The sequence below is a fragment of the Protopterus annectens genome, chromosome 5.part0, assembly GCF_019279795.1.
Source record: "Protopterus annectens isolate FY-2018-M chromosome 5.part0, PAN1.0, whole genome shotgun sequence".
NCBI classification, from domain to species: domain Eukaryota; kingdom Metazoa; phylum Chordata; order Ceratodontiformes; family Protopteridae; genus Protopterus; species Protopterus annectens.
This window is the reverse complement of record NC_056735.1, coordinates 1,738,469,210-1,738,494,239: the sequence shown is the minus strand read 5'-3', so window position 1 is coordinate 1,738,494,239 and position 25,030 is coordinate 1,738,469,210. Positions and strand designations below refer to the sequence as shown.

General features: G+C 41.9%; 1 protein-coding gene across 1 annotated transcript in view; it reads right to left on the bottom strand.

Annotated features, from left to right (window-relative positions):
* Positions 1 to 25,030, bottom strand: part of LOC122801872 (transcription termination factor 2-like) — a gene marked incomplete in the record, with an annotated part of 438,525 nt that overhangs the window by 240,210 nt on the left and 173,285 nt on the right. Inside the window, 1 exon segment of the mRNA XM_044071534.1 lies at positions 14,409 to 14,475. Coding sequence (XP_043927469.1) covers positions 14,409 to 14,475 — 67 coding nt within the window.

The window sequence follows — 25,030 nt, the reverse complement described above, 5'->3', positions numbered from 1 at the left end:
CCATAACGTTCCATGTGAGTTGTTCCATCTCGCCTTCATTTATCACTGATGGGTTCGGAGCGATATTTGGCTCCGACACGACCAACTAGCAAGCTCAAAGTTCTCCAGCAGCTCAAGATCCCACCCCTTATCCCACAATGCACTGCTGGAATTACCTCAGATCTTGTTTGCTGTGTACCATATAGAAGTACAATAATTATTCTGCCTAGGAATGAATACACATTGAAAAATCAGGATGAAGACAGCCACCAGGTCAACTGTCAGCCAGGAGGGGGAAGGAGGGATGGACGTGAGAATGAAGGCGAAATGGAACAACTCACATGGAACATTAAGATGAGTACATAACTTCTTTATGTGAAGTTGTTCAATCTCGCCGTTCCATTCATCATTGATGGGTAGTGTCCCTAGCACCCTGATCTTGGGTGGCTCACGGAAGTGCAGTCTTTAGAACCGTAGAACCAAATGAAGCCCTGTCCCTCTGGAGGCCTTATCCACTTTGTAATGAGTTATAAAAGAGTGAGGTTTAGATCATGTGGCTGCTGCACAGATGTTGTCCAAAGGTAATTTGGCTTAAAAGGCTGAAGAGGTAGAAACTGCTCTGGTTGAATGAGCCTTTACCTTACTAGACAAGGGCATACTATGACAAGCATATGTGTAGGTGATACAATCAGACAGCCACTTAGACAGGGTTGTTTTAGCAACTGGTTTACCTTTCTTGGCCTCAGAAAAAGACACAAAGAGCTGATCTGATTTCCTAATGTCTTTTGTTCTGTCCAAATAAAATCTAAGTTGTCTATGAACATCGAGTATGCAACATATATTCTAATTTGTTGGTATGATTAGGGAAGAAAACAGGCAACTCAATGACTTGATTAATGTTAATCTCAGAACACACTTTGGGCAAAAAAGATGGATTTGTCCTGAGAGATACTCTGTCAGCATGGAAGACCATATAAGAGGGCTTGATAGATAGGGCTTGGGGCTCTGACACTCTACGGGCTGAAGTGATGGCTACTAAAAAGATAGTTTTCCATGACAGAAATTTTAGCTCACATGATGATGCAGGCTCAAAAGGAGGAAGAATGATACGCAATAACATAAAATTTAAATTCCAGGGAGAATAAGGTGTCTTCACTGGAGGCCTTATGTGAAAGGAACCTTTTAGAAAAGCCTTAGACAATTGGTGAGCCATAATATTCAAACCATCAATTCCTAGATGGAAATTAGATATAGCAGCCAACTGCACTCGCACCGTAGCAGCCGCTGCTCCTTTGTTGAAGATTTCTGTCAAGAATTGTAAGATAGAAGACAATGGCGCTTGATAAGGGTGAATGCTGTGGAAAGAAGCCCAAATGGAAAATCACTTCCACTTACTACGATACAATTTTCTAGTGGAAGGTTTATGGGAAGCCAACAAAATCTGACTAGTGTCATGGGAAAGATTATAGGGGGAATTGGAGCAGCCAAGCGGTTAGCTTCAGTGTCTGCAAGGATGGATGAAGATCCCCAAACGGATGTGTCAACAAGTCCAGCCCTGGGTCCAGGATCCAAGGATCTTCTAGAATGTGATGGTAAAGAAACGGAAACCAAATCTGCCAAGGCCAATGAGGAGCTATAAGGATGATAGTCCTTCCCAGCGACTTTGCTTTCTGTAAGAATTTGGGTATCAGGGGAATTGGTGGAAATGAGTAGAGAAGACCCGGGGGCCAATCGTGGACAAGAGCATCCCTCGGGGAGTGACCTGACATGGGAATCGGGGCAAAACAGCTTCTGCATTTGTTGTTGATGTGACTGGCGAATAGGTCGCAGGAAGGCTGGCCCCATTTGCGGAAGATCCTGTCTGCAATCTCTTGTTTGAGGGACCATTCGTGGGGCAATAAGATTGCTCTGCACAGTCTGTCCGCTATGACACTGGATTTGCCCAGGATGTGTGTTGCCAACAGAAAGAGCTGGGATGACAGTGCCCACTGCCATACTCTGAGGGCTTCTCGGCAAAGGGGATAAGACTTGGTCCCGCCTTGTTTGTTCAGATACCAGACCACTGATATGTTGTCTGTCTGTATTGCAATTGTATCGAGAGGAAGAGAGTCTGGAAAGTATTACAACACTAGAAGTACTGCTCTTATCTCCAGGACATTGATATGCAGATGTGATTCTTGATCTGTCCATGTGCCTTGGGCAGTCTTTCCCTGAAAAAGCCCCCACCCCCAACCCCATCAGGGAAGCGTCCGTGGTCACAGTGGCAACTGGAGGGGGGAGCATGAAAGGACGTCCTATTGTGACATGAAGAGACATCAACCACCACTGAAGATCCTTCTTGCAGGAATTTGTTATCAGGATGATGCGACTCATTGGAAGTTCTTGGTAACACCATTGCGTGAATAGAAGCCATTGAAGGATTCTCATATGCATCCTTGCTAACGGGATTGCTAAAATAGCTGCCGCCATCAATCCTAGAACTTTCAATACCTCTACAGCTGGTGATCTGTTCTTTGATATCAGGGACATGATGTGTTAGCAAAGGATAGAAATTCTTTCTGGCAGAAGGCGAAGTGTGGTGGTTGACATGTCTACTTCTGTCCCTATAAAAACGATATGCTGCGATGGCAACAAGGCAGACTTTTCGAAGCTGACTGTAAATGCCTAGCCGATCGCAGCGTCTCAGAGTAGCATCTCTTGCTTGAAGAAGTTAATGCCTGGTGGTGGAGGTAAGGAGACAATCATCTCGATACGGAAACACCTGGAATCCTAGACGCCTTAGGTAAGCCGTGACTACTGCCATGCACTTGGTGAACACTCTGGGGGCTGTAGTGAGACCAAAGGGCAGAGCTCGGAATTGATGATGACTGGCTCCCAGCCGTAAACGCAGGTGATCTCTGGATGGTCTGGCCATCATTATGTTGTAGTATGCATCCCTGAGATCGATTGAGCATATCCAATTGTCCTTCCCAGCAATGGGAGTATGGACTGTAGCGTGACCATTAGGAACTTCTCTTTTCTCACAAATTGGTTGAGTCTGCTGAGATCTAAAATGGGTCTCCAGACCCCTGTTTTCTTTGGAACCAAAAAGAACCTTGAGTAAGTTCCGAATCCTGTCTGGTCTGCTGGGACTGGCTGGATGACTCTTTCTAGCAATCGGCGTACCTCTAGTGCTGCTTGTCCCATGTGACTGGGTGGAACGTCCGGGATTTTTTTGATGGGAAGAGGCTGGGTGGAGAACGGTACGAAATACCCTCTGGAAATGATACTTTCTTCCCAACTGTAGTTTGTTATATTTAGCCAGGCTTTTGGGTACAATGATAAGCGACCCCCGACTGCCTCCAGAGTAGGACAGCCGGGCCTCCCTTCAGGAGCGGTGGTAGGATTGACCAGAGAAGTGATCTCTTTCACCCTGGTGTTGCGGATCCCCCTCTTCTGCGAGGGCGGCATCTTCCACTGAAACCCCCTCCTCTGCCTCTGGAGGGAGGCTCTCCACATGCGCCTTGAAAGGCTCCTTGGGCTTTCCGGAACCACATCTTTCCTCCCCTCTGACCTTTGGGAAAGGGTCGAGTGGGGGTGGAAAAACGGACTCCGATGGCAGACAGAGCATTTCTTCTTGCTCACACCTGGTCAAAGTCTCCTTCTACTTTTGCCCAAACAAAGATGAGCTGTCAAATGGGGTATTAGTAAAGGAAGACTTGAAGGGTTCCTCAAAGGAACAGAGTTCCATCCAGGCATGCCTACAAAGAGCGATTCCTGTACCTGAGGCTCTACTCGAACCATCAGCTGCGTATGATATGAGATGCATGGAAGAGTTGACTATCGAATTGAGGCTAGACAGCTGAGTGGCAATCTTGTTGGATACACTCCAAGCTACAGCACCCTGAAGAGTATCTCCCAACTCCTTAAGATCTCTCTATAGTCTAGTAAAATGTGTAAAGTAGTTCAGTGATCTGAGTAAGAAAGTCGCTGAACTGAACATGTGTTTCCCATATCTATCCATGATCCTAGATTCTCTGTTAGGAGGATGGATAGAAGAGGAAGTCTCACACATTTCCTTTTTGGTGGCTGCCGCCACCACCATGGCATCAACAGGGACTCCCTTGGTCAAAAAGGACTTATCCACAGGGGCTGAAATAAACTTATTAGGCCTCCTAGGAACAGGTTCCATAGATTCTGGAGACTCCCACTCCCTACGAGAGACCAGATCCATAAGCTCATTGTAAGGCGGAGATACCCAAGAAGTGGAAGGTTGAGACCCGAACGCCTTCAGGAGAACCAACTCATCCTCAAGTAGGGCTCTTGGACTGCCAATCCCCTCTCTGCCTAAGAATTTCAAGAATCTCCACAAAGGAGATGTCCTCAGAGGGAGATCTAGGGGACCGTTCTGATTCATCCAGGTCGGTGTCCGATGTGAGAGACTCCTGGGGAGAGTCCAAATCCCTCCTCTTGCATAATGTCTTCCTGGGAACCTCTTCAGGGGGAACTTCTGGAGAGGTCTCAGAAGAGCAGGGAGCGCCCTGTGGGGCTACAGGAGACTCAGGGTATCTGCGCATGGGATGACCGGAGGAGACAGAAACTGACACAGGCACTTTAGAGGAAGAAGAGACCAGACCTTGAGATGAGGAAGTCTTAGGAGACAAGCACTCACCTCATGGCTTCAAATGCACCTCGGCTCTGATGAGAAGGAGTCGACAGCTCCAACGGAACCATGATCTCCTCCCGCACCAAAGCCGTGGGCTCCGAGCCCGATGTAGGAGCCGAGCTCACCCAAGCCGAGGCACCGACAAGTCGGTGTGGCTATCTTCCCCGAGAGTGTCAGCTCCTAGAGTCCCTGGTCGGCACCGAGAATGTCTGAACAGATGGAGCTGACGATACTCAAGCAGGTGTCTGCTCCAAGGGATCCACAATCATCAGGTTGGCCTCCTCTGGCTCCGAAGGTACGGTATGGCTCTGAGGAGGAGCAGACAATTCAAGAGTAGTGGTCTTCGGCTCCGACTGTTGGGTCTGAGGGGGCAGCAATTTAACTAGGCCTGGTGCCTTTAAGAGTTTCTGAACCAGCCGGTCCATATTCTGAACAGATGGAGCCAACTGGAGCAATATGGATGGAGGTTTTTCGGAAACCGGTTCCAGAGCAGTGTCCCGGTTCCGAAAAGAACAGACTGTCGGCTCCGAAGGCAGTGGAGCCGAAGTCACCACACTTTCTGACCTTTTTCCTTTTTTGGACCTAGAATCAGAGGAAGATTTAGATGGTTTACTGGCTCCATCCTGGTCAGACAATGCCTCAGAAAAAGGGTGTCTGATGATACCCCTATCAATCAACTTCCTCTTCCTTTCTGCTAGCACTCTGGTGGAAAAGGAGTGACGGATACTGCAAGACTCTTGCAGGTGCACCTCACCCAAATAGTAAACACACTGCACATAGGCATCAGTGACTGATTTTCTGTCCGCAGTCTGGGCATTTTTTAAACCCGGACTTTGGATGTTTGTCTTTTTCTTTAGACATTTCCACAACTGAAACACACTATTTAACTATGAGCTATTAACTAACTCACACAGACACACACAGCCCAAAAGGGACAACTGGCAACTATATAAATATAAACAGGATTAGTAATCCAATAACAATAGTCCCAACAGGGAACACTAACTAATAATTGAAGCAGGGATCCTAAGGCCAAAGGGCCGAAGGCAAAGATAGATTATACTGAGGAATGGGGTATGAACACAGAAAAACTATCTGCTAGCTAGTAATATCTGCTATTAAAAATAGATCAAGGATATATAAAAATTGAAAAATATAACTTGCTGAAAGTTGAAAAACTCCCAATAAAGTCTCAAGCAAAGCTGGAAACCAAGAGATCCGTGTCGTGGCAAAGTAGATCTGAGGTAATTCCAGTAGTGCATTGTGGGATAAGGGTTGGGGTCTCGAGCTACTGGAGAACTTTGAGCTTGCTAGTCGGCCGTGTCGGAGGCAAGGATCGTCTCCGAACCCATCAGTGATGAATGAACGGTGAGACTGAACTTCACATACAATGTTACTGATCAACGGAGCTTTGTTTTATGGTATGTTTTTATTTGTTATTGGAATAAATTGGTGAAGAGAACATAACAACGCTTGGGGCATTGTTTTTGTTTTCTTACTTCTTTTCTGATGTCCTCATTTCATCTTCTTCTGTTCCACAGTGTGCATTCTACCACCTGTCTCCTGCACTTCATCTCCATCACCTCTAGCTTCTTCAATTGCTCTGCCTTCAATACCCATGATTCCATACCATACAGTAGTACTGATCATACCACTGTTTTGTACACCTTACTTTTCAGCTTCTGTGGCATTTTTCTGTTAGACACTACCTCCACCCTGTGACAGTTTGCTGCAGTCCCTTTGATTCTAGTTTTGACCTCCTCATTCAGCCTTCCCTTCTCTCTTTAACCACCCATCAAAAATACCTGAAGCTGTTAAAAGTGAAAATAGTGGAACAGGTTATCTAAATTTTTAGCTTCTTCCTCCTGCATTTGCTGCCACTAGAAAGTAGTTATGTACCTACCATAAATGTAGATGTTCGAGTGTATTCACTGTTGCTGTCATTACACTTGGGTTATCCTGCTGGCAGGCTACCCGCAGTCGACCTGAATTCCAAAGTTCTGGTCCGGCGTCGGTTGCTGTCGCCTCTTCCCTGATGTCAGTGCGCCAGGGGTGTAAAAGATGCAGCCGACGCCATTTTCTTCAGTTTTTCTTGCCCCAGATGTCAGGTGCCCCCAAAAGGGTAGGCTAAAACACATTGCTTATAAAAGCATACACTAAAATAAACAATACCTTCATCTACAAGCAAATACACCACATAAGTTGTATAGAATAGAGAAGTACAGATAAGTCCCAGCAAAGAAAGGGGGATGGTGGGTAACCTGGACTGCAACAGTGAATACACTCTAACATCTACATTTATGGTACGTACACAACTGTACTATGTTCATCGTGTTTCACTGTTGCAGTCATTACACTTGGGTTGAATCCCAAAGCTGAGGTTGGGCAGCTGGGTCTAAATAGAATTAGGAGTGGCTATAAGGCCTTGTAGAACTGCTGTGGCAAAGCCTGCTCTGGATTTAGAGTAAAGAGGTAAGTGGTAGCGCTTAGTAAAAGTGGGCACTGAAGTCCAAGTTGCAGCCTCTAAAATATCCTTGGTTGGTACTCCTCTGAGGGTGGCTGCTGCCCTGGTAGAATGTGGTCTAATGCCTTTAGGCACTGATTTGCCATGTTGAGAATAGCAGAAATGAATGCAGTGTCCTATCCGTTTTGAGATAGCCTTTCCTTGTGATCCTGCAGCATATGCCACTAAAAGTTGCTCAGTCTTTCTGTAAGTTTTAGTTTTGTCCAAGTAGAAGCGTAGCTGTCTGTGTATGTCCAAAGAACGCAGAAGTCTCTTCCCTTTATTCTGTGGGCTTGGGTAAAAAGTAGGCAAATGAATGGTTTGGTTAAGAGCCACACTGGACACTACCTTACGCATAAATGTTGGGTTTGTCCTTAGAGAAACCCTGTCCGGATGGAAGATAATAAAAGGTTCCACAGCCATTAATGCCTGTAGCTCTGAGACTCTTCTTGCTGAAGTTATTGCTAGGAGCAGAGCTGTTTTCCATGATAAGAATTTTATCTCAGCTGTATTGGCTGGCTCAAAAGGAGGCAGTGTGAGTTTTTCCAAGACAAAATTGAGGTCCCGTGCAAGCATTGGTGCTCTCCTTGTAGGTCTTGTGTTTTTAGCCCCCCTGAGGTACTGCCTAAGCAATGGATGTGAAAAAATAGGTGGGTCTGTATGGTAATGAGCTGAAATGGCAGAGGCATGGATCTTAATTGATGAGAAGGATAGGCCTTTGTCCAGCATCTCAGTTAGATATTGTAAAATCTGAGGAATATTTGGAGCAAGCATGTCAATTCCTTGTGCCTGGTTTCAAACACAGAATCTCTTCCATTTTTCTGCATAAGATTTTCTGGTACTGGGCCTCCTGGCCTCCAAAATAACATCCATAACCGCTTTAGAGAGAGGTGTATTCTGAATGGTTACACTATCCGCCACGCAGCTAGATTTAGGGTTCTGAGTTGGCTGTGCAGGATCGGATTGTTTTGTTAGGTCAGTAAATGAGGAATCTGAGGCAATGTCCAGGCTGGGTGTTGAGACAAGCTCCTTAGGATTGGGTATCAGTGTTGACATGGCCAATCCGGGGCGATCAGTATCATTTGTGGCTTATCTTGTCTGACCTTTAGGAGTACCTTGGGGAGGACAGGCAGTGGAGGAAAGGCATATACTGTAAGGTTGTTCCAGCTGAATGACAAAGCATCCACTTTCCATGCTTGTTTGTGATAAGTCCCTGCGCAGAACCTCTGAAGTTGGCAGTTGTGAGGGGAGGCAAAAAGATCCATGTCTGGGCATCCCCATTTCCTTGTTATCATGTTGAAGATTTGTGGATCTAGTTTCCACTCGTGAGGATCCATGAGGTTTCTGCTTAGTTCGTCTGCCAGAGCATTTGTTTTTTCCTGGCAGGAATTGTGCTTGCAGGTGTACTTGGTAAGTCAATGCTGTGTTCCACAAAATCATGGCTTGTCTGCAGAGGGGGTAGGAATGTGTGCCCTCCTGCTTCTTTATGTACCACATGACTGTGGTGTTGTCCATCTTTATCAGCAGCTGTCCTGGATGAAGTAGGTCCTTGAAGGTTGCCAGGGCATTTTGTACAGCTAGCATCTCTTTTTGATTGATGTGAAGATGCCTTTGGCTTGGGGGCCATGTGCCCTGAATACATTTTCCTGCCATGTGGGCCTCCAGGCATAATATGATGCATCTGTTGTTAGTGTTTGCCTGGCTGTGGGTAAAGTGAATGGCTGTCCCTTGTTGTGGTGACAGGCCTGTGCCCACCATTGAAACTCCTGTTGCAGACAGGGAATGAGTGAAATTACTGAATCCAGGCTGTGGCAATGTTGAATACAAACACTTTTTAGATACCATTGTAGTTTCCTCATATGCAGTCTTGCATATGAAATTAGCAGAATGCAGGATGCCATGTAGCCCAGAGCCTGCAGAATTTTTCTTGCCGATAGCTGGGTTTTTGTTGCCATGCTTTCGAAGTAAGACGTTAGTTGCCTTTGTTTGTCTGGCGTGAGATACGCCATCTGGGCAATTGTATTTAAGCTTGCACCCAGGAATATTATCTTTTGAGAGGGTACTAGTTTTGATTTCTTTTTGTTTACTGTGTACCCTAGGCAAATTAGTAATCTTTTTACAAACGCCAGATGCTTTAGTAGAATGTCTTTGGTCTCTGCTTGAATAAGGCAGTCGTCCAAGTAGAGATATATTTGAATTCCTTTTTGTCTGCAGAATGCAATTACTGGTGCCAGGCATTTTGTGAAGACCCTGGGTGCAGTTGATAAGCCAAAGGGCAGTGCAGAGAATTGGTAGTGCATTGAGCCAGCTATGAATCTGAGGTATCTTCTGCAAGATTGTCTGACTGGGACATGCAGGTATGCCTCTGAGTTCCGAAGTTACAAGCCAAGCCTTCTTGCCCAGCATGGGCAGAAGCTGCTGCAGAGTCAACATTTTGAATTTTGGAACGTCCAGAAAAGTATTTAGAATAGAAAGGTCCAGAATTGGTCTCCATGCTTTGTCATTTCTTGGTATTAAGAAAAGTCTCGAGTAAAATCCTTGTCCCTGCTCTTGTTGTGGCACTGGCTGAACAGCCCTCATGTCCATAAGAGAGGAAACTTGTTTTGTGCCTCCGGCCATTATTTTGTGGCAGGTCTGGCATACCTTTTGCCTTTGGAAGGGTGTGAAAGTGGAACCTGTAGCCCTGAGAGACTATATTTAAGACCCATTTGTCCTGGGTGATCATGTGCCAATTTTTTGAAAAAAGTGCTAGCTTTCCCCCTAAGGGTGCTGCCAAAAGATAAATGCTTTGCATTGGCAGAGGGAAGTCATTGGGACTGTTTCCTAAATGGCTGTGATTTGTCTTCTCCGCTTTTGGAGGTAGAAGCACCTCATTGTTTGGGCCTGTATGAGCCCTGGGGCTGTTGTCTGCCTCTAGGGCATCTGTATCTGCCTCTTTGTGGCCTGTCTGACACAGGAAAGACCAATTCTTAGAAGGCCAGTTTCTGCTGAATCTGGGTGGCTGTACCTGTAAGAAATCCTTTACTGTCTGCATAGATTTAGCTTTATCCTCCATTTTTTTTCAACACCTCTTCTGCCTTAACACCAAAGTATCATGCTGTAATGGAGCATCCAATAATTTTGCTTTAACATGATCAGGCAGAGTCTGTTCCTTTAACCAAGCATGCCTTCTAATGACAGAACCTGTTACAGTGGCCCTGCAAAAGGCCTCCAGTGAATCATAACCACAATGCAAAGTATGCTTTCCCACTTGTTCAGCTGCATGCAATAAATCCTGCATTTCCTTGTTCTCAGAACATTCAGAATTTGTCAACATTTTCTGTTTTAGCAGAGACATTAAGTATTGCTGGTATTTAAGCATATGAAACTGACAATTTAAAGCCCTTACAGCCAAGGTAGCACAGCCAAGGTAGCAGAAGTGTAAACTTTTTCCCCCATCTGTCCAGTGCCCTTGAATCTCTATCTGAGGGGGCAGGGTTTTTTGCAGTAGCGGCCTTGACCCCTTTGAGACCCTGAGAAATAGTTTCTGGGTCAGCAGCAGGGTTTTTATATAGAAATTTATGAGAATCTGGAACCCTGTAGTATCTGTCTGGCTTAACAGGTGGAGGAGGTAAAGAGTTGGGAGACAGGCCGGACTCTGAAAATACATCATCTACAATGTCTAGAACAGGTGGAATAGCAAGAGGTCTGTGCTGAGGTAGTAAAAGAAAGTCTCTGAGCCTTTTCTTAGAATCGGAGTAATCTTGGCTCTCCCAGTGGAAATGCTCCCTCATGGTATGCAGGGTTTCCCCACAGGAGTAATCCTCAGGAGGAGAAGCTGAAGGAATAGATTCTTCAGCGTCAGAATCCTCATAGGGAGGAATAGAGTATCCTTGTTCTGAAGAGGAGTCACAGGAAATGGAAACCTGATCAGCGGAATCATATTCAGTGTCTTGCCTAGGCCTCTTATCAGGTGGGGGATGGGAACCCCTGATCAAAGTAATTAGGTCTTCGGCCATTTTGAGCATCTGTTTCTTAGGCATGGAAGTCTGTCCTGGAGAGTGCTGTACTTGTTTCATTGTCTTTAAAACTGTTTTGGTCTTTGTCTTGGATGCTGAAGTTGGCTTGATATAAAGATATGTAGGACTGAAAACACCCTCAGAAGCAGATGCCTGCTCAGCGGCTCCGGACCCATCTGAGGGATTAGTTTCCGAAGGCCCAATACCATGAGTATCCAGAGGCCTAGTTGTCTCCACGTGGGAGTCGGAGGCAGCCTGTTGCTCTGAGGTAGCGGGTGTCAGGGGCTGCGAAAGCACCTCACCGAGAACCGGCGACTGGCCTAGAAGAGGCTTCGTTGCCGGTTTTGGACCTTGGATGCCTGTCCTTTTCTTTTTCCTTGCGCTTTTTATGAACTCCGGTCGTCGGCTGTTTCAACGGCATTATATAGTTAACCTTCGGTCAAAGTAATGAAAGGCAAAATCGTACCAACGCTTAACAGTGCGTTGGTTAAATCTAGCACAAAACCAACAACTAGCAACGTCGTGATCAAGGCCTAGGCACGGAATACAGTAAGAATGAAAATCCGTATTTGCTTCTCACAAGAAATGCAATTGTTAACTTTTTCTGACATCAGTCTGGAGCAAGAAAAAAGTTTCCCCAACGGGGTACTTAGCTTTATTGAAGACTCTGGATCTGAAATTCAATTTCGAAAATCTCAGGAGACGGCCGACTGGCACTTGCGAACTGCTTTTGCTTCGGGCACCGCGCGGCAAGAAAGACTGAAGAAAATGGCGTCGGCTGCATCTTTTATACCCCTGGCGCACTGACATCAGGGAAGAGGCGACAGCAACCGACGCCGGACCAGGACTTTGGAATTCAGGCCGACTGCGGGTAGCCTGCCAGCAGGATAACCCAAGTGTAATGACTGCAACAGTGAAACACGATAGAACATCCAGTATTCCTTCATACCCTATTATATCTTTTTTATCTCCCACTTTTTCCTTTACTCTCTCTTTCTTTTGAGGACTTCCTGGACCTCTGCATTCCACCAAAAACTTTCCCTATGTACCTTGTTTCCATACCTGGCAGACACTCATATCTGTTCTATAGTCCTAACACACTGCCATTCTTCAACCCCATCTATCTTTTCTTCTTCCCGAGGTGCTAGAGAACAGAGTGTTTCCTTGAACTGCTCTGCTTCTTTCCAGTCATCTTCCAGGTCTACAGCCTAGTCTCTGTTGACTTTAGTGCCCTCTCTGACCATTGCTTAAAGATGACTGTGGCAACTAATGGTTTATGCTGTGGGCCAACTGTTGCACTGGGGATGACTGCACATCATTGATTCTACTCCCAATGTCCTTTCTTTACTAGGAGGAAATCTACCCATTGGCCACTTTTTTATGCAATCTTCTCGCCCACTCTCTCTCTCAACCTTTTTGTTGGCCATCAGCAAGCCATTTACCAGGCAGAAGTCTAGAATGGCCTCTCCTCCTTTATTCCTGATGCCTATTCATATGGTCCAAGGCAATAGCCTGTTCTGGCTGTCCCAATATGTGCATTCAAGTCCATCATTATCAACACAAACTCGTGGTCCTGCTTTATCTAGTAGGTTCTGCAACTGCTGCTTCAATGCACTCTTCCTCTCTACCACAACCCTGTCATGTGGTATATGCTAACATTATGAATACTTCCCCATCCTTACACTGCAGTCTGACTGCCATGAGTCAGTCACCAATTCAGAAGACAGTGAGGTATGTCCTTAGAAGCCTCTCTCTCATCGCAATTACCATACCATTTCGAGCCTGTCCTGCCCTAATATACTCTGGGTAGCAAGTCAAGTGGCTTTGCTGCAATTACTTTTTATCTCATCTCCTGAACACAGAGGATGTAAAACCTCCTCCTTACCATCATGTAATCCACCTCTAAGTAGCATCCCATCAGTGAACCTATATTGGGTGAAGCAATTCTTAGTTTGTATTTAGCAGATTGACTGGTTTTACATTCAGCTTTCATTCAATGGTGCTACCTCAGATAAACAAGCTGGGCAGCTGGACACCAGCCAGTAGGCTTATTTTTCAGGGCTGCTGTTTTTTTATGGCTGACACACATTGGCCAACAGATACTCATAACATGGGTCCTTGGCATAAGTAAGTCGGTAGGCAGGGTCTTCAACCCATCTTTGAGAGACAGTCACCTAGAGCCAATTTTTATACTGTCAAATGGCTAGCCCTTAAAAGGCAGTCTATGACCAGTGTTCTCCTATGTAGAAGATGCTGCATACCACCAGCTGATGCCTAAAATACTGGAACTCTTCCCCAGATACATACATTCCAGAGTCTATCCTGTTCGTCATGACTGAGTGGGTGAAACACCCAGCATGATCTTAGAAAGTGGAAGACCCCCCCCCCCCCCCCACCGAGACACGTGGAGAACATGCAAATTCCACAGACATTCACTGGAAGTCAGGCTCAAACCTTGTACATTGTGCATGGGAGGAAAACAGCATAACAAATCAAGATCAAAACAGAAAACAAGACCAGGTCTGTGCAAACAAGGGTTATTGCAGGCTACCACTGGCTCACAAAGTGTTGGAAGAGTACAACAATTTGACAACAGTTTGACAAACTAGGGTCAGCAGTGCTCTTTGAAAGACGGGAGCAATGATCTGCATACAAAATTTTAAAAATAGGGAAGATTTATATTGTCTTTAGATGGATAGGTAAGCAGAGTGCTTTCTTCAAGATGAAACAGTGATGTCTCCTTCTGTGTAAAATGGTAATGACATGGCAGACTTGTTCTAATAATAAAATGCCTGCAAAGCAGGTGAAGATAAGTCTATCGGAGGACCTAGTTAATTTCAGACAGAAATGCACAGTGATGCTTCTATCAGTTTATATGCAAGGTTGCCATGTAAAGTCATCCTTTAGGCTCACACTTATCCTTAGCAGAATTACTAAAAAATGACTAATAATTCAGTTAGTTTTTGATAAACAGAAAAGTCAACAGGGCCACAAATGGCCAACTTTCACCCATGCCCTAAGTAAAAGTGAAAAATATCCAGTTAAGAACGTAATACAGAAATAATTCAAAGAATAATATAGTTGCAATCATATCGCTGCCAACTAATTTTAGAACTAGCCAAGACTTGATATACAAAAGTCAAATACAATACGAGAATCAATAAAGTAACCTAAAATAATGAATGATGGCCAAGTCAACCTTGTCATCATCTACTGAATGCACAAAAAATAAGATTTAATTAAGTCTGACAAAGAATGCCTTTTCTTAAAAGAAAACAATTACCTGCCATGGCACTTTTCCACACCACTTTCTTCCATCTGCTTTTCCCTTGACACATCGAAAGTATAATCTTGCAAGAACAATAGGAGAAAATAGTCAAAAGACTTTCTGAATCTGTACTGAAGCACTAAGAAATTCAACGATTGAGAAATTTCATAAATTACATACTACAACCAAATTTATCAAAACCAGCAAAATTTCAAACTAAAGCTACACCAATATAGCAGGGGTATACAGCCTAACCATTACGTAGCCATAACAAATACAGTTATGTAGCAGTCGATAAACAGGACACAGCGAAGTTGTATAGGGTTCTTATCACAAAAGTAAACAACCAAACTCATTCAAGTGTTCTCTGTAATAATTAAAACATTTTAGTCACAGTTTCCTATCTAACTGGTTGGCCAAGATGGCCATTCACTGTCCACAGTCTATGTCAGAGAAGCTACTGAAACTATAGCCAGTTCTGTGAGCTAAAACCTTGGAAAAGTAGTATACAAGTTACCTTACTGACAGCAATGACAAACAATTTCCACCCCAGAATTGCTACACAGCAAGTGTGCTTAAAATATTCCCCAAAGCTAACTTAAGAAAAAGAGGCAAATGGAGATGCTTTCTTTCTTAGCAATCACCTATAATATGAACATGGTAATAATATCAGGCCACAGCAATGCACCTCATTGCAAATGCTTTGTAGACCCAGTAAGAACACAGCTGAGAGATCTCTGCAGTCATTACTTCATAACATGGTGCCTTTATCTAACCAAAATGTTAACCCCGTCAGACAACACAGTTATATTCTATCCCACTCTCCAGCCAAACATTAGGTTTAAACTAAAAACAGCATACCCAGGGAAGGAAGTAGGTGAAAACAAATCTTTGGAGGAATTATATTTTTCAAAATTTAAGTATGCAATTAAAAAAATGAAGGCACATTCACAATGGTTTTACTGAAAATGAAAACAAAAATGTTGTTTTGGGAACTGGAGTCAAACTGCAGGAGATCAAAAGGGTAACAACTAATAGAAAAGTTTGGACTGGGTTGTGGGAATTGGGTAGAACCATGTCTGTTAAGAAATTGCTGCATACTTATAATGAGACTATGTTTAATGAGAAAAAAGGTGCGTGTCAATAATGGAGGCAATACAAAGCATTTTTTTTCTTTGGGGACTGATCACATTTGGTTCAAAATCGTACTAAAAAAGGGGTTGGCAATATGGAGAATTGGGGCATTTTGCAAAGAATTTAAATCATCATGTAGAAAGTTTGCATGCAAGGTCCAAGTATGGTTTGATCAAACTTACGAATGGAAAGATGAACATTGAAAGGGAGGACACAGAAAAAAGGAATAGTTCAGTAAGAAGAGATTAAGAGAATGTAGAGCAACTCGGGGGAATGGGATAAAATTCATGAACATGAAACAGAAGTAAGGCAGGAGTTGGGATGTGAAGAAAGTGAGGTAGGAGAAAGCAGATTTTCATTGTTGGAAGATTATGAAGGGGAAGAGGTGGAGATAGAAGATAGGACGATGAAAAAATTAATACTGAAAACAGTTGCTAGTATGAAAACACAAAAATGTTCACATTAAATAGAACAAAATGTCTCTCCTGTTATAGCAGTGTTGATTAAAAATGAAATTATTACGTTTGACGTAATGGATAGGAAGACTATTAACTTGTAGTGCAAGAGTAAACAGACCAGTAATGATCACTACATATATACACACACACACATACACTTTTTCATACATTCTAAATACTTTTCTCATCATTACTTTCACAATTTCACCATGTTTCCATATGGAACTGCATGGTTCCACCATGAGGTTATTACCTCTCTATAATCCTCCCTCATTAGACCAATAATTGAGTATAAACGCCCTGTTTGGGATGTATCTCCCCAAACATCTACATCAACTGGAAAGGCCACTGAAATACCTCACAAAGAGAATCCATGGCCTCCAACACCTGTCCTATGCAGACAGGCTCAAATCACCATCATTCTACTCGGTTTCGTACAGATTGCTCAGGGGTGATCTGTGTCTCCCCTACAAGGCAATCTCAGACCCTGCCCTACTGAAGATGCTCCATATCCATAAGTCTAACTCCTCACGCACTACCCGCTCAAAAGGCCGGAATCTGAGACATCAACAAAACCTGCTGGAGAAGATAGGTTTGTCTCCTACAGGCTGCCTTGTCTCTGGAAAAGGACTTCCCTTACATGTCAAACAGAGCACCACACTAACCCTCTTCAAGCACAACCTTGATGAGTGGATGGGAAACCACAAACTTGTCCTAGGGGTTCCACCTGTGTCTCTCACTGACAGGGACAACAGGTGCTGATTGAGGTTTCTTTTTGGGGATAAACTCTTGGCTAGGCTTGTAAGGGCCCCAGCGCCATTAGCCTAGTAACCCCTCCTATGATCCTAAAACAAGTGAACGAGAAAGACTTGACAGCCTGAGTTATGAGTTTTATAAGGGAATGTCAGAAGAAAATAATTTTTTGTGCATAAAGAATGCATGGTTGGAAGGTGGAATTACAGAGAAAAAGCTACATAGATGGATGATAACATTTATACATAAGGTGGCAAAGAGAAAATATTTACAAAACCAATGGTCTAAAACATTAGGGACTATAGAGGAGGTGTGTAGGAGAATATTATAAAGATTTCAGAAGACAACAGAAGAAATTACAGTACAGAGATAGTATATGGTTAAAGAAAGAAGAAACAAAGAGACAATGAGATGTTAATTATAATGAAAGAAGCAGCAGACAGTACAATGAAAGAAAATGTGAAGGAAGTGTAAAGTTCATGTGTTGTATAAAAGCATTCAACCAGTTCACTTGCAGATGTGGATGGCACTGAAATGGTATGAAATATAGATTAAAGCTAATGGTGTTACAGTCAGTATATGAAAAGTCATGGATATTGGTGTTTGTAAATAGATGGATTTCGCCACACTTCTACCATATTACAGACTGAAGGGAGATCTACTCCTAGCATACAAGGCATAATTGGACTCTACTCCACACAACACACAGCACCAGAAATACCCATTCTAAAGACTTAAACCTTGCTTGTGATATAAATAAGCCCTGCTAGAGAAACAGGTATGTATCGCAGAGACTACCCTTTCTCTGAAGCAGGTCCCCCCCTCATCCATGTGAAGCACAGTTCCTCCCTAAACCATTTTAATGTAACGTGGACAACTGGATGGGAAAACAGAAATTCACCCCTGGTTTGGCATCTGTCGCTCTAATGGAGACAGGCAGCCTGTAAAAGGTTCATCTTCCAGGCCCCCACCAAAATTTGGGATGCAGGGCTAGGCTTAAAAAGGTTCCAGTGGTCATTAGCCTAGTACACACCTATGAACCTATGAAGGTCTGTAGATGGATGAAGAAAGGATGCCCTTCAAGCTTGTGTTCTGTTCGTTATGATAACAAATGCTCTGATAAAGTGCTATGCAGGAGTGAGGTGAAAGACTCGAGATAGGAGATAAGGGATGGGGCAAAATGATCCTTATTATTTTATGCAGATGATTTAGTGATTACAGTAAGTATATGGGTGGAAGTAAATGTTTTGGTGAGGTGCTGGAGATGGATAGTATTCATTTTTCTATGAATGAGATTAGAGCATTGGGTGGGGTTTGGAAGGCTTGAAATGGTAGTGAATTTAAATATTACAGAAATAATGAAAATAGCAGCATGGTAGAAAGCATTTCAATTGTGCTTTTTTTAAGAAAGCATACATGTTAAATACCTATGTTTTACAGAAAGAAGCATGCTCATTAGGGGGATTATATGCTTCCTGTGAAGCTGGGAAAGGAGTCATTAAGAGAAGTATTTCAGTTTTTTAGGGGGAGGGTCAAGACTGAATCCTGCTGAAAGGGGAATGGGTTAACACCAAGGAAAATGAAAGGATGAACTTAGTTAATCCAGTCATATTTGTGTCATCAATTAATCTTTTCTGGGTAGCAATGCCTAGAGTGAAAACTTTGCAGTTAAGTACAAAAATGTGTGTAAAGAAGCAGGGAGGAAGAAATACTTTTTCTTCACATTCTTGGCTTGTAATATGAACAGAAAATGAAACTGCAGAATGAGAATGCAAGATTTAAAAGGAGAAAAGAACAGGGTGATATAATAAGATAACGATGGAAAACTATTTTGTGTTTCTGTGGGAAGAGCTAAACATTTTCTGAATGTTTATCAGCTCTTAAGGGTTTTACAAATATGGGGATTTTTTATGGAGAATAATGGTGAATAAGTTACCTGCAAAATGGAACATAAAATACAAAGTTCAAAAAGAAATACAACCTAATTATTGTGAAGTGGAGGAAACATCTCAATATTTTCTGGACTGTAAAAAGGAAGAGATTTTCTGCAAGCTTTTTACAGAAAATTATAAAAATGACAGTTTCAAGAATACTAATATTAACACTGTTTTGTATGGAAAGTACAGTATACAGTGGGCATAAACTGGATGCGTATAAATGGCATACAGTGTTTATGGCCATATGGAATCAGAGTAAAATAAGAGATGCACAGTTGCATAATAAAGTAAACAGAAATAAAATGATTGAAATTAAAAGGCAGCTATGCTAAAAAGGGAGAGGGCAGAGGCTTGAAAAAAAATGTAAATATAAATGAAGTATAATACGTATCAAAGGAAGTGCATCAGTTAAGCAATCCCTACTCTTTTCGATAAGTGCCATGGGATCATTTATATCCATCTGAACTACCACCTACACAAGTATATGGGACCTCAGTTAAACATGCCTGCCAAAGGACGGCATACTTAGGGAGTGCAGCACCTCCAATATTCTGCACTACAGCATCAGCAGTGGAAAATTAATCCAAGCACCTAGTGTAGGAACAGAAGCTGCAGCATCAAATGCAAGTGTGCTACTGGTTGAGCAACTGACACCTTCACAGACAGAATACCAAGCTATAAATCCAAAGACCAGGTAGCAGTTCCTATCAAATAAGACTTAGGATAACAAGAAATGGCATATCAGAGGCTATGCGTACCTCAGGCTCTACCACCCTTAACAAAGAGGGCGATTTCTGGAAGTTCTGGTGTTAATTTAAGGGCACTCATTCAGTTCTCCGATCTAGGTCTAAGAGATGACAGGAAATCACGTTACTTGACAGGCTGGGGAGTACACTCTAGAACAGGAGGAGGCTGAGGCAGTTTAAATTTCTGGTTCTGTTACTAGTTGCACAGTTTGACTTCTCAAGTAAAATGAGGTCAGAAATAACTAGATATCTATGGACCCAGTAATTTATGCACAGTTCTCCCCCTCAAAAGCCTACATAACACTGACTATGACCCACTTTCAACCATGCCCTATGCTGACGTCAAAAACACGCTCAATCCAGTCACCATAATATTGACTATAGGGACAAGGACTCTGGTATGTCCCAGATGACAAAGTTTTTGAGATTAGGGATCCTTTTCATTAGGAACTTGTCTTTTTTTTTTTTTTTTTTTAAGTTTAATACGTCTAATTAGGCACACACCAAAGAGTGGATTATATACAATAACAGGTCTGATTAGCCAAAATAAAATGTTAAAAATGTTAATCACAGTCTCCTAACAAACCAGATTGAAACTTTAGTAGGTTAAGCGCTTATGACCTCATCGATTATCAGACTTCATCAGAACAAAAACTTAATCAAGAACATTCTTTTATAGCAAAAGAAAGTTCATGCGAGTCAAATCATGTAACCTTACAAAAAAAATACAATACAAATACACAGTACAACGTGTCTTTGTAGCTCAGAAGTTAGAGCACTGGACTAGTAAACCAGGGAGTCATAGGAGTTCAAATCTCATCAAGTCCTTAGCTTACTATAAGGGGTTGAGGGTTGATATAATAGTTAAGGTGTTTATCTTACAGACAAAAAGTACAGATTTTGATTCTCACCTTTGAAAATGAAACTGGCTAGGCTTAAAATGGCCCATAAGGGCAGCTAGCCTAACAATTACCTATCAACCTACAAGTAGACTGCTTCCCAAAAAGGAAGATGCTATGTTTCTTGGCATTTAGTATGAGCCCTTTTATAAAACAGTCATGAAAGGCAATGTTCTGTTTACATTTTTAAACTACCTCTTCCCCTGGAAATTCAAATTCACTTTGTAATATTTAGTGAACATTTGAACATCAATCATATACATCTTTCACTGCTTCTGTCATAATGCACTAGTAAAAAAATATTTCTAGTTGTTAGAAAATGATATTTATAAAAGCTGAATACATGAACTATTGGTAAAAGCTACAGAACAGCAATATATTTAAAAAAAAAATAGAAAACTCTCAGCATAGGTTCATAGATTAATACTAGACTAATTGGCCCTTGTGGGTCATTTTATATCTAGCCAATTACCCCATATCAGAATCAAACCCTGTACCTTGCTAAACACCTTAACCATTATACTAACCTCCCATCCATAATAAGAAATACATTCAACACCCAAGGAAAAAAAGGATCATCGGAATATACTTAGGATGTCTGCTCAAGTATTCCTGACTCAACAGTACACCCAAAATAATTAATAGCATTTGCATATCAATGATCCCAGACCAAGACCAATGCAAATGGGATGGGGAAATAGACAAGTCAAACTTCCTTTTGTTGTTGCTGTTGAGTCTTCCGGCTTTTCCCGGTTAGGGGTCGCCACAGAGCAACTCCGGTCCGCTAATGATTGGTAGTTGATTTTTACGTGCCGAGTTACCAGCCCTGACGCACAACCTTCAACAAAGGCATGCCCATTCACACATGTCTCCATGCAGAAGACGCTCTAGCTGAGAATTGAACTGGACAGAGTCTTACTGTGAGGCGACAACGCTACCGCAGCACCACCACCGTGGTCAAAGTCAAACTTCAATATACTATTCTTGAAATCAAAGAATCAGGAAGTGCAAGCAACTGCAAGAAGAGATATTGGGAAAACATGAATACCTTGATGAGAAAAAAAAAATCAAAACCCTGTAAAACAAACACGGTTGTCCTTCTGTGCAACGGACTGTGGGTAAAAGTGAAAGAATAAGATATCATAGGAAAGTTTAATGTTCATGCCTTGCCAGCTTTTGAATTACAAGTAGGGGAAAAACGGGCTAATCCTATCACATTACACAGTTTTTCAGACATGGATATTTTTTTTCTGGTTGCTTTATTACATCAAAAACTCTAACTCAAAAGAACAACAGGATCATGGGGTTTAAATGAAAAGCCCTGTCTTGAGATAAAGATGATTGCAGGTCCAGATAAACTTAACATCTCCAGCTTCTACTAAGATAGCTTCTTATTCTGCTGGGAACCTGAAAGCACTTTCTTGGCCTCCACAAAACATGGATGAATTTTGGTCTTTTACCTCTGAATTTTGTGATAAGGCACTAAATCAGAGGGAATGAAAAAGAAATACTCCATGGCATGGGAGGGAGAACGAGTCCCCAAAACTCCCACTTCCCTTGACAAACCAAGCATAAAAGGAGTCCGATATTCTCTGGTGTAGTAAACGGCTTCAAGTGAAACTCTTTTTGAGGTTGCATCACCCTACAAACCAACAAATCACTAAACTTCTGAAACAAATGAACATGAAATAAATTTAAAGCTAAAATAATAAAGTCACACACAAAAACGTAACCCCTTGTTATTTACACATATAAGCTCCAATACAGCATCTTGGGAAAAAGGCATATCCTTAAGAAAAAGCAATTTTGATCTTCAGTGCAACATTAAAATAACACACTAGTGATAATGGAGGAAGGAGCTAATCATTAGTGCACCAATATTAAATCTGGAACTGAACCAAACATGTCACTCTCTGCAGGGTTCCACTCTAAGAATGCAAAAACCAAACAATCCAGTACCACATACACCTCCCTAAGATATCAACAGTCTAAGGTCCCACATGAAATACTCACTGCCTTCATAACAAACCACCACCACTTAGCTGCTTAACTACAACATGACAGGGTCTGATCTAAAATCCCCTTCCAAAGATATGAAGGCAAGAAAAGTACGGTTGTACAAGTAAACTACCGTAACAGCTTGAATTCAATGCTTACAGTAGCCTATACTATATGGGACATATTCAGCCAGCTTCCAACCAGCTGGACAGTTTCCAAAGCTTTAGAACAGCTTTCACGTGCCCGAGCCAATGTACAGCTTGAGGACAGCAGTATAAAGTCAGTGGCCAGGACATCAAAACCTCGTAGCTTTCTTTTCCCAGAAACAGTGAGGCAAGAGCCATGACAGCTAGGAGTGTGCTAGGAGAAATAAGGGAAGAACATATATCCACACCTTGGCAAAAAAAAAAGATAGCCGGAGTGATACACTATAATGGGTATGATGAGGTGCAGTGCAGTGGTACAGTAACCTGTTTGGACCAAGATGTCATGCCCTTACGTATAAGTTAAGCAACACAGAAGGATTTTTACTGTCTACACAAGTTCCTAGATCCCAGACAACTGAATCAATGTTTAGGGTTGTTTTGTTGATTATTTATTTAACCAGAGTTGCCGATTTCCCAAAAGGTACTATAATTCATTTCTTGGCAGTGAGGTTTAAGCCACAGCTTTAGCACCAAGCATTTGTGTTAGACCTTCCTGAAGGGTCTTCTCACCTGGGGGGATTCAATGTCTGCTTCCAATTTGCAATCATCTGCAAACTTGGTCAGCCAGAGGGCTTTGACCTCTAAGAAGTAGATGCCAAAAAGAAGCGGGCCTAGCACAAAGTGTTCACAAGTTGCATCTGTCCATTACGTACATAGGTGCCAAACCACTGGTAAATTTTCACTGTCCCAAAAATAAGCACACAGCTCCTTACGGTTTCCTGAATCCACTTACACTTCTGAGAATTTTTGTTCCATTACAGTTGTAATACCTCCACTGAATAATCTTGAGAAGTATTTTGCTAACGTGCAGCATCACAACAATTGTATAACTTCCATAATCAGTGTGATAACCTCTCATACAAACACAGCTCTTTTCCAGTAAACTTCTAATCAGAGCCTTGTATGTACTGCAACTGCTGCATATGACGCAGTACTTTAAACAGAATGTCATCAACGTCTGGTAATTTGTTCTTTAGTAAAGCTTTCAAGGCTGCTTCTACTTTTGTCACCACTCAATCCTTATCTTATGTAAAGGTTGAAATAACTGCTGATCAGATTGATCTTAACAGTAGAAGGACTGTGTAGGCTTTCTACCTTTTCTAAATGTTCTCGGAACAATTCAACACTGATCCATGACCATCTTATTTATTCCAATTTGGTGACTGGGGAGGTCCATCTTTTAACATTCCAGTTCTTTTCAGGTCTAAAAAGATTTTTAGGTGAGGCAATATTACTCTTCCTTTACAGTTTTCTGGTTCTACTTCCTTACACATAAGCAATAGTACATTTTTGTCTCATTTGACAGCACACAGGAAATTATGGCTAATTTCCAAAACTGCCTCTTTCTCCTTTGACTTCAGCTTCTCTACTTTACTAATTTTCAACGTCTCATCAGTCAGGCATTTTGAATGTTTTTGTTTTACTTTCTGCAAGAACGTTTTTATACTTATCCTAATTACAGGCCTAAGAAGCACAAATAAATGGTAAGACAAATAATTTATATATATTCTTGGTGCATTACCACAGAAACAAATTCCCCTAAACCTGCCATATTTATTGCACTTCCGAAAACCTAAAGTAAAATCTCACAAACTGCATGCATAAATCAAAGGATAGCAAAGAATTCTTAAAGACCTAGGCCAACTAAAAATAACCCCTAACCAAAATCTAAGGTTTAGAGAGTAAAACAAAATATAAAAAACACAAACTACATCTCATCTTCACTTGAAGAAAAAAGTAAATTTTCATACCAGACATAGAAAACACATACACAGCCCCATGGAAACTGTCCATCTAATCAAGAACCCTAAAAATGAGAAAGTAAAAATGGCCACAATTCACCAATAAGAAAACAATATTGACAAATTGGAAACTACTCCAACTATTTAAACAAATTAAATCCAACCACACAATAAAAATGCAAATTAATTCAAAAAGATCAGCCACTATTTCCAGGGCCCTCAAGTGTCAACTGATCAACTTACAAGAACCCAAAATACATACTATTGACAAACTAAAACAGCAGCCTCCACCTAAATAAAAAAAAAAAAAAAAAAAAACAGAGACATACATCAACATAAATCAATAAAAATAAATCCAACAAATACACACGATAAACAGCACTCAAACAGCAACCCAGTGGTGTATAACAAATATTGCAGAAACAAAAAAACATCAACCACCACTCTATGAGGAAAAAGACTACTTTAATCAAAATAATAAAATGTAAAAAATATAAAATAGTAAGCGCTATCGCAACACAATGTAGATTCATCAGACCATTCATCATAGCGTGGCGTTTCATGTTTTCTGTTTCCAAAAAATGTTTAAAATGAAAATGTTTAAAAATGAAAAAACAAAACAGCTAACCAGAATTCTGGAAAATGAGTGTAAAACAAAAAAAAAAACAAACATTACAAAGCACAGACAACATATCACTACAAAATATTCCAATACATATGACATAAAACTGAAGCCAAATATTTGGGAAACATAACTCAAAAAA